At 30.8% G+C, this 10,732-nt stretch overlaps 1 protein-coding gene across 1 annotated transcript; it reads right to left on the bottom strand.

Annotated features, from left to right (window-relative positions):
- Positions 1 to 1,448: 1,448 nt before the first annotated feature.
- LOC145167485 (small ribosomal subunit protein uS17z) lies at positions 1,449 to 3,296 on the bottom strand. The gene is made up of 6 exons (XM_079086697.1): positions 3,198 to 3,296; positions 3,076 to 3,116; positions 2,876 to 2,976; positions 2,561 to 2,705; positions 2,374 to 2,463; positions 1,449 to 1,703 (listed from the first exon to the last, which is right to left on the bottom strand). The coding sequence occupies exons 1-6, from the start codon at positions 3,207 to 3,209 to the stop codon at positions 1,610 to 1,612; spliced, it is 483 nt and encodes a 160-aa protein (XP_078942823.1). The 5' UTR covers positions 3,210 to 3,296; the 3' UTR covers positions 1,449 to 1,609.
- Positions 3,297 to 10,732: the final 7,436 nt, after the last annotated feature.

Raw genomic sequence — 10,732 nt, 5'->3', positions numbered from 1 at the left:
TGTTCAACCATCAATGTGGCCTCCACTACCGAAAATAATAATGGCAAAGCTATTATTAAAAAAGATTCCTCGACAAGTACCAGATAAGAGAGGACCCTCAAAGATAAACTACTACACAATAATGTAGTTAGTGGATGATTTGGTCAGCAGCGACGTAAAACACTTGTATCAGATCCTCTCTATGATTTTATAAATAGAGAGTTATGCTTTCATTTTTAAGTCTTGCCCTTCATAATAACTTTTCCTCCATTTTGAAGGGCAAGACTTAAAAATGAAAGCATAACTCTCTATTTATAGAATCATAGAGAGGATCTGATACAAGTGTTTTAGGTCACTGCTGACCAAATCATCCACTAACTACATTATTGTGTAGTAGTTTATCTTTGAAGATCCTCTCTTATTTGGTGTTTGTCGAGGAATCTTCTTTAATAATAGCTTTGCCATTATTATTTTCGGTAGTGGATGCCACATTGATAGTTGAGCATCTTTGACAGTTGTATATGTTAGTGCTTTTGTGGAGTGTCTTACAGATGTTTACCACGTGTTCGCTGATGAAGTTTGACTTTAGCAGGAATTGGTTGTTAAGAAGAAATTTAAACATCTTATGAAAATTTATTACTTTTCAAATTAGTAGTTGGACTGTTCATCTGTTTCATTGAATATAAACATTAGTTTCTTTTAAATTCTTGAAGTTTGTTAGTGTTAGTGTTTTTCTATAATCTGTTCATCTGTTTGATTATAAACATTAGTTTCTTTTAAATTCTTGAAGTTTGTTAGTGTTAGTGTTTTTCTATAATTTGTTCATCTGTTTGATTTATTTGTTTTTTGTTCAATCTTAGTGTGTTACATGATTTACCTGTGATATATTTGTTCAATGTTATCTGATGTTGTGAATTGCTATCAATACGAAAGTTGGTTATGTGGTAGGAAAAGGTATACATAACATTGCTTGAGTTGTTATTTTATAGGCAGTGTTGTGGATGGATGCAATACTTAAATGCTTAAGAAGATGAAAAGTAGAATGATTTTGTGTTATAGTAATTGTAGGTGTTTCTTTGAACATATCATACATTTTTTTCGGGTTGTCAAGTTCGGATTTATTGTGTTTTTTTGGAACTTTAATCAAATAATAGATTTGGATATATTTTGGTTTTTTTGGAACATTATAGTAATCATTCATGTTTCTTTGAATTTTTTTTTTCGGTTCGTAACTATGGATTGATTGTGTTTTTTTCAGGGAGGGGGTAATCCACGAACTCTACTTATGCATATTGCAGTGTCCTTTCGACACATTTCAAAATTCAAAATAATTTACTTGATTCTCTTTTAGCATATTTTCCCTATTGCTAAATTTCTTTAATTTCTACTCTTCTCGCCATGTAAAAATACTTAATATGAGTTACTCAAATGATATTTGTGCATATAAAAACAGATAAAGAAAGAAAACGGACAACCAAATAATAATTTCTTAAACAACTCTCAAAAGTGATAACATAAACCAAAAACAACAGCATAATAGTGTTCTACATAACAATAAAACTCCTGTTATGTTCTCAAAATCTATTTCATAATCAACCAAAAAGAGTTGCAGACTCGATAAATATACTTTTTAAAATCCTGCAAAAGCTTTCTTCCCGGTACTACCAGAAGATCCTGCTGGAATCACCTTCAACACATTGAACCTCACAGTCTTTGACAAAGGTCTGAAAAAAAACAAACATTCAGCATCCTACTTCTACTTCAGTTTAAACCAATATAAACAATCTAAAATACAATCTACCTTTTATAACCCTGGATCATGAAATAGAAAATATTTATACCCAATAAAAGCAAAATGCTATAAACAGATAAATTGTTTAACCAAATTAATATAAGAATCAACAGTTATCTATTTGAAGGTGTGTAAAGGCTATAAAGCTATGATATATTAAAAAGGCTATAAAAACAAAAGGAATTTTAATAATCTAGAGCTAGAAATAAACCCATCAGATTTAGGCGTATTTTAGCTTTAGAACAAGCATTGTAACATTTCATATCAACAATAATGCCTGTGATTCCTATGTATCCTGAAGTAAATGCAACACTTCTTTTTTATAAAATTTAGCTCCAAACTTTGTTGTTAATTTTCAGAAATTACTACATTATACATGCATTCTCTTCTTTTGATTTTAAATTTAAAGGGTAGATGCAAGATTTAGGAACATACTTTCATTTAGTATTTCTTACTACAAAAAATCTACCCAACTATAGCATTAAACAATTACTGACCTTAATTGCCATTCTAGTAATTGGGTAATAAATTTTTTTAACGTATAAAGCTTTTACAAGAACAAATAAAAACAGGATGGTTGAGATATATTTTTTAAAACAGACCTGCATTGCCCAATGGTGACGTGGTCACCTTCCTTCACACGGAAACATGGTGAGATGTGAGCAGGAGTGTTTGAGTGCCTCTTCTCATATCTGAAACAAAAAAAGCAAGTAACCAAAAATAAGAATGACAAATCATCGGTAATTGGGGCTAAAATGGTATAATCATAGTTACACTCTTGGATCTTACCTTTGGTATTTCTTGATATAGTGAAAATAGTCCCTTCGAACAATGATGGTCTTCACCATTTTTGCACTGTGGCATGTTCCAGTTAAGATACGGCCTCTGATGGAGACATCACCGGTGAAAGGACACTTCTTGTCAATGTAAGTACCTGAAACCAAAGACATGTACAAAATTTAGGTAATTATAAAGTCTTACTGATTCAATTGCATCTCTTTCGTTTCATATTGATCTAAAAGGTATCAGACACCTATCTATAGATTCATCAATTCTAAGATAGCAAATAAAATGATTAAACATATACGATTTTGGTGAGAATACCTTCGATAGCTTCTCGTGGTGTCTTGAATCCAAGACCAACACTCTTCCAGAATCTGTTACCACCCTTTCCAGGCCTCTTTCCTTTCCCACTTTTCTTCGAGCTAATAAAACATTTACATAGATCAATCAAATTAGATTAAACATTAAACAAAAGTTCGTCAAATTAACACAATTCTAGAGGTTTAGGGTTTGTTTCTAACCAGAGAAACACTTTGGGTTGCTTCAAAAACGCCTTCTCAGTCTGTGAACAAATGCAGAAAACGGATAAGAAAACGTAAAAGGTTATTATCGCAACAGAAGTGGTGTCTACTAGACTACATACCTGTTCAGCCATTGTTGAGGAGGGAGTGCGAGCTCAGAAACGGCGTACACAAGAGAGAATATCAGTAGGAAACCCTAGAGAACAAGACGTTGTTTCTTTATTTAAGGATGTGTTAGAAGTTGGGTCTGCTGGGCCTTATATTGGGCTGGGCCTAACTCTTGAGCAATATCAAACAATATATTGTTTTATATGTATGGACTATGGAATATTGGCGTATAGTCAAATAACCACAACATGTTTTTGCAATAGAAAATATAAATGTGAGTTTGATGTGGAAACTTGTCAAGAAAAAAAATACTATCATTTATACTTAGGACGCTATAAAAATTTTGGAGTCTCTTATCAATGGTTGAAAATCTTTCACGAATAAAATATTGTTAGTACCTCACGATTTAATTCTTGCTACGTGATGGTTTTAAGAACGATTGTGATAAAAATTGTTGGTGCAATTTATGCTTTTCTCATTTGAGGCTAGATTAATTCCTTAATACAATAGTACATCTTAGTTCATTATATATGCATTTATACGTGAATAATTGGGCTTAGAGTATACTCGATTCTTAGAATATACATATATTTGTAAGGAATATGAATGTAAAACATACATGGATATTAATATAAAAGCATAGTTGCATTCAATGAAGAAACCTATAAATTTGATATCAAATCCCAAATTATATCTTTTTGAATAATATGTATTCATAGATGAATATACTATTCATATGCAAAGACTTCATATTTACAAATGAATAAACTTTTAAAAGCTAGTGGGCTAAAATTAATTTCAACCTTAAAATATACGAATTTATAATATGTCTAAATGTTATCAATTGTAGTATTCATCTGTGAAGAGTAAGTATTCATAAATTAATAAACTTCACAGATGATAAAAACTAGACAATATTTCTGAAATGGTCCATGTGCTTTAAAAAATATACCGCAAATGGTCATTTGAGGAAAATCTTACGTAAATGGTCCTCATGAGAATTTCTTGTGTGGATGGTTCTTAAAATTGAAAACTCTTAGGTCCCGTTTGATAATTGTTGACTGGGAAGTACTAACTGAAAAATGTTTGTTTGGGTAAGAAATCATGACTGAGTAAGAAAACATGTTGTTTGATTGTATATCTGACTGATGAAAATTGATCATTTACCCTGTTGTTCTATACAGTAGGCCTGTTAATGGGGCGGGTTTGGGGCGAATCACCATTGATCCAAACCCTTTTAAAATTTTGAAAACATGATCTGCCCCGATCCATTAACCCTCAGGGTTTTGAATAATCAAATATGTACCCGTATCTACCGATTCAACGAATACCCGACCCATTAACATGATCATTTTACAATAATAAATTTACATAATTTGATGTGTGCCACAAAGTAATATTTTTCAATAAATAAGATAAAATGTCTACTAAAACAAAAATTGCATTACTAAAACTCAAAATCGAATACAACAAACAATACTTAATACTCAAAATACAATACAATAAAAATTACATTTAATTCGACATCGACTTGAATACTTTTTTGTTACTTTGAGGGTAGCGAATCTTGTGTAGTCACCATAGCCTCTACAGTTTCAGCTAGCATGGACGAACGACATTCATCAATTATTCTTCCTCCAACATTAAATGCAGCCTCAGATGCAACACTGGTTGTTGGAACAACTAAGATGTCTCGTGAAATTTTAGCTAAAGTAGGATGCTTGGCACTATTAGCTTTCCACCAATTTAGGATATTAAATGGCTCGCTTCTTGAAAAGAGAGGTTCTTCTAAATGCATCTCTAACTCAGTTTTACGTGTAGCAACTACATTCGATTTCATCTCATACCAAGAATCAAACCCACTTAATTCATCATCATTGGAATGTACCTTATTTGAAAAGACACAAACTTCTTGGCTTGATTATACTTTTGAATGAGATAAATAGTCTTCATAGTCATTAAAGAGATCAAAGACAACATTGCGAACATTTTCAATATATGGAGCAGCAAGAAAATAATGGATCTTGTTGTAGTAATACTCGACCAAACTCATTTTGTACCTAGGATCAAGTACAACAGCAACTAATAAAACCAAGCAACATTCATCCCAATATTTTTCAAACTTTAACTTCATTGGGGCAGCCATCTTTCGCAAAAATTCATATTCACTAGTCTCCCACTTCATCATATGCAATTTAATATTACATACATCAGCAAAAAAAACAAAAAAAAACAAAAAAACAAAAAAAAACAAAAAAAAAAAACAACAACAACACTTGATGTAGGATAAGAAGTACCAGAAAACCTATTTGTTGTTTTATAAAACTGTTCTAAGCAATTACTTATCAGTTGGGCAATTTTCCACTTGTTATTAGTTGGATTAAATTTATAATTTTGATTTGTTTGTGTCAAACGCCAAAATACCTCTGTCATTTCTAGAGAACTTTGAATCATCAAAAATTTTGAATTCCATATGGTGGGGTAATCCATTTTAACTTTTTTCTTATCTTTAAGCTTGCATTGAGTTTTTGCATTATTAAACTTTTGTGTAGCAAATGGAGAACGCTTCAAGTACTTTATAGTTTCTTTAGCCTTGTGAATGAATTTACCAACAACTTTTAACCCATCTTGAACAATCAGGTTGAGAATATGAGCACTACAACGAACATGAAATAGCTTTCCTTCCAATGGGACAACCAACCTCTCAAACTCCTCACCGTTACATCATTGACACTAGCATTATCTAGCACCATGGAGAACAACTTTCTTTCAAGTTTCCAATCTAATATGTAGTCAATAATGTGTCTAAAAAGAGTTTCTCTGTCGTGAGGATATTCTATACAACGATAAGCAAGTATTTTGTTACTTAAGTTCCAATTCTCATTAATAAAGTGAGATTTTAAGCATATGTAACCACTATTTTGATGACCAAATGTCTAAATATCAGTAGTGAGAGAAACCATACCTGGTAACATCTCCAAGTATTTGTATAGCTTCTCTTTTTCGATTGTATGAACTTGAATTATATAAGAATGTATTTTTGCATTTCAGATGACATTGTGGTTGAAGACCATTCACAAAATACTGAAAATACTCAAGTTCACACATGTTGAATGGATAGTTGTGCTTGATCACCATCTTTGCAAAATCCATCATACTTTTCTGCTTATTGAACTTGAAATTTTCAACAGAAACTGTATTATCAGAAACATTTTTTTCATAGACAACATATATTTACCAATATCTTTTTTTTTCTTCCGGTGCATCTAGGTAAATGATTTCTTAAATGAGTTGTTGTAGATTTAGCACATGAAACAAGTTTCTTTTTACAGTGCTTACATTTTTCACTTTCACTCCCATCTTGATTTATAACTTTACCAAAATCCTTCCATACATCAGATGTCAATCTTCTTCTTTTTGCAGAATTTTCCTCATTGTCTGCTACATTCCCCTGAGCTTGAGCATCAACATCTACAACATTATCGATCTTGTCATTATGAGCGTCCACGTCTATAACATTTTCGATACCTCTTTTGATATCCATCTCGTGTCATCATTAATTTTGTCACAATGAGATTTTTTAACACTAAAAATGCCAAACAAAATAGAGTATAGCTGATCGGTTTTAAGGAAGAAAAAAAAGGACTGATAAGCCAAGAGGGGTAAGGGGTGGACTGATTTGTAACAATGAAAGTTTTTGACTGAAAAATAACCAAACGAAATATTGAAATTTTAAAAGGTTATTAGTAATATTACTTAAGCCAAACAAAAAAAAAGACTTGAGCTGATCGATTTTTCTTAAGAAAAATACTAGTGTAATAGTATTACTTACGTGTTAATGAGTCGAGATGAAAGGGTCACATATGAATTGATCCGAATCGAACTCGTGATTGTTGCTGATGGCCTGAATAATGAATACTGCCGACGGGTGAGAGAGAGGAAAGAACTTGGTAATTAAGGTGAAGACATATCACTGATGAAATGGTGAATGCTCGAAGATAGTATGACGCCATGATCGATGATTGTCTTTAACAAATATTAGTTATAGAAATCAAAGAGTCATATAACATAATCTAAAGGAAATAGGGTTAGAGTGGCGGTGGGTTTTTTTGGAAATCATAAGACATATAGGTGTTGTTTGTTTTTTTCGAGACAAAATGTCTGCAATCTGCGGACCATATCTGTAGACCTCTACAGTAGAAGAGGTGAACCAAACATTTGCAGTCTGAAAGAAGAAGATTGTTTGTTTTTTAACATCTGTTGGCTGCTAGAATAAATTAAAATCTAATTAAACTGATTTTTTTTAAAAAATTAAAAGAGTTTTTCAATAATTTTATGACTTTATTATAGATAATTAACAAATGTAGATCTACCTTTTATGTATTATTTTATAAAAATAAAAATAAAATGGTACGTATTAAAGTATATATTTAATAAAAACCAACAAATTTTGGTCGCAAATTTATATATAAACATTGTAATTAGGGATAAAAAAAATTAATACATATAATAGATGGAAATAAACTTTGATTTTAAATGAATATTTTAAAATTTTTCATTTTACTTTTTCAATTAAATAAATTAAAAACTGAACATAAATATCTTCCCAATAAATGAATGATGTTGCATTAAATAAAATTTTATAATATATGACACAAAAATATAAGACAATATTAAGATTTTTTTTCATATATATAATAGCTCCAATAACCATTATTATAATCAAATTTTTATTTATAAATTTGTTACAAATGTCATGATTGTGTCGTCAAACTTTTTTTCTTTAAGTATTGTAATTTTTTTATTAAAATTTTTTTATCATACATAAAGTTGGAGTAAATCTAATTTTAAAAAAAGAAAACAAAAAAACAAATATATATGTGTTTTTTTAGGTTAGAAGATGTCTGAAGATATTTGAAGACTCTGGTCCACTCTGCGCCAAGAAAAGGACGCGTAGACCTTTTTAGGTCTGCAGTCTTCAAAAAAACAAACAATCTGCAAAGCCTAATATCTGTGTGTGGTCTGCGCGGCGCAGATAAAAGAGGGCAAAAAGATCTGCAGACAAAAAACCAACAGCACCGTAGTCTTTTAGATAAGAGTAATTACGATTAGAAAAAAAGGTAAAAAGATTAATTCATTTTGTTGTCAAATATTTTATATATATATATATATATATATATATATATATATATATATATATATATATATATAAACTTAAACGGAACGGGATATAAATGGTGCGAATCAACATTGATCCATACCCAACCCTTTTAATAAAAGGGTTAATGGGTACGGGTCCTAAACGGGTAAACGAATTCAAAAAACAAATCCAAACCCGTAAAATTCCTACGGGTTTTGACCGAATCAGGATCAAAACCCGCTCCATTGACAGGTCTACTATACAGTGATGGATGAAGTTATTGAAGAGTTATACAAACATAAAAATTGTCATATAAAATGTAAATTATGCACAAATCATTTAAAAATCCAAATAAAAATCATAAAATGAATCGTCTTTGAGTGAATTGTACTAAATACACATATTTCTTCGAATAAAACACATATTTTTACAGTGAATCATTTTTCTATATATAAAAACATATTTTAATAACATGCAATCATAAGGAACAACATATTTACAAAAAAAAAAAAAAAAAAAAAAAAAAAAAAAAAAAAAAAAAACCTAAAAAATCGTTGGACCTTCAACTCTTGGAACAAATGATACATACTTTTATTTGACCATATGCATTTTCTACTCATTCACGGTGAGAGCGAACAAGATGACATGTTATCAAGAAAAAAGATGCAAACGGCTCTGTTATCGACCATCTATGATAAAAAAAAAACAATCCAAAAGGCTTTTGTTCTTTAGTACCTATCATCAACAAAAGAAAATTAAATCCAAAAGGCATTTCAACCCGATGGTTGATTAGACCCAACATGCTGTTATTGTATATGTTATCTGTTTATGTGTTGGTACTTTGGGGGTCTCACTAAGCTTTGGCTTATAATTTTGGGTTATGTTTCAGGTACTTCAGATGACCGCAGGAAGGCGAAGGCGTGACCATACTCATCCTCTTGTTTATGACTTATGATTTTGGGAGACTCTGATGTTCGAAAATGTTTTGAAAACTATGTTTGTAAACAATTTGTGAATTTGGGTTGGTTTTAAAAAGTTTAAATTTCTTGTGATTTTTATGGATGTTATAGAACTGAAACTCAAAGTCCAGCTACAAAATAGGAAGATGAGGACTATGATCAACAAGCTACAAAGGGTTGTATTTATTGTTCCTTTGCTTCTTTATGATGTATGTTTTAATATAAGGTCATTCTTTATAACTATACTATTATGCAATGCTTCCCATGTTGCAATATACTTATTATTTTATCTATAATAGCAATTCATAACCCATAATAGCAACGCACTTACATTTTTTTACTGATAATAGCAATGTATTTTACGTACATGATAGTATTGTACTTTCATTTTTTCACACATAACATAAACCGCTAATGATTGCAGACATCTACTTTTTACTTTATTTCGTTTTTAAGCATCATACTTTCAGAGTCAACCAATTATAGCGTCCTACTTTCGTGACCCATCAAACATCAACAAAAAAATCTGACCCGTGCAACGCACGAGCCTCTTTACTAGTTTAAATCATTCCATGTTAAATAATTTTGATTTATTAAACAAGCTCTTAGCATTATATGACAATCCTTAAGTTTCAAGAGGTCTCACCCAAAGGTCCCTAAGATTTTAGAGAATTCTAAAAAAACCCAAGAGAAATTAAAATTTTGTGGAGAACTTCAGAATGCCTCTCCTTGATTTTAGCCATTTAAGAAGGGTATTATAAGGAGGTGGCTATCACTTGTGGATGCACCTCATAAATCATAATCCACAATCACTTACAAGGAGGGGGAGCCTAAAATTTCTTCCCAACAAGTGAATCTAAAAAATAGTTTTTTTAATTTTATTATTTATTTATTTATTTACTTTTTTTTGCATATAGGCAAATAGAGTTTGGAATCTAATTTTAAGATACACAAAAGAAAAACACAAAAGCCCGTAGATGCAAATCATGTTATGAAGTTAATGATTGAGAGAGGAACTTAATGTTGTGAGATAGAGTTTACTTATCAACATGTATTGTTTACCACATGAAATGAACAAGCATTGGAAGTTTTTGGTTTTATGAGGTTAATAGGGGTGGCCTCTAATTCTATTACTTACAATATTGTAAGTATAACGGCGTTAGTAGCCACGTCTTTTTTTATAATTGTTGACTTCAAAACTTCCATTGTTTTGTCCATTTCACAAAGTAAACAATTAAAAATCATCAATTAGTAAAATCCATCTAACAACAACAAGAACCTCATTAAGTTGATAACATCATTTGCGTAGTATATAAAATATGAGAACTCCATCTCACAACATCAATATCCTATTGTCCTCCATTTCCTAAAGCATTTAAGAGATGTAATCCGAACATGATAGTAATCCCTACAAGATAAGACACAAAGACCATGAAACATAGAGGTGTAA

Source organism: Lactuca virosa, chromosome 3 (genome assembly GCF_052849685.1).
Source record: "Lactuca virosa cultivar CGN04683 chromosome 3, Lactuca_virosa_CGN04683_v6, whole genome shotgun sequence".
NCBI classification, from domain to species: domain Eukaryota; kingdom Viridiplantae; phylum Streptophyta; class Magnoliopsida; order Asterales; family Asteraceae; genus Lactuca; species Lactuca virosa.
This window is presented reverse-complemented; position numbering and strand designations above follow the sequence as displayed.

Coding starts and splice junctions, on each gene's coding strand:
- LOC145167485 (XM_079086697.1), bottom strand. Junction 2,706..2,875: donor ACCACGAGAAGCTATCGAAG/GTATTCTCACCA, acceptor CTTTGGTTTCAG/GTACTTACATTGACAAGAAG. Junction 2,464..2,560: donor TATATCAAGAAATACCAAAG/GTAAGATCCAAG, acceptor TTTTTGTTTCAG/ATATGAGAAGAGGCACTCAA.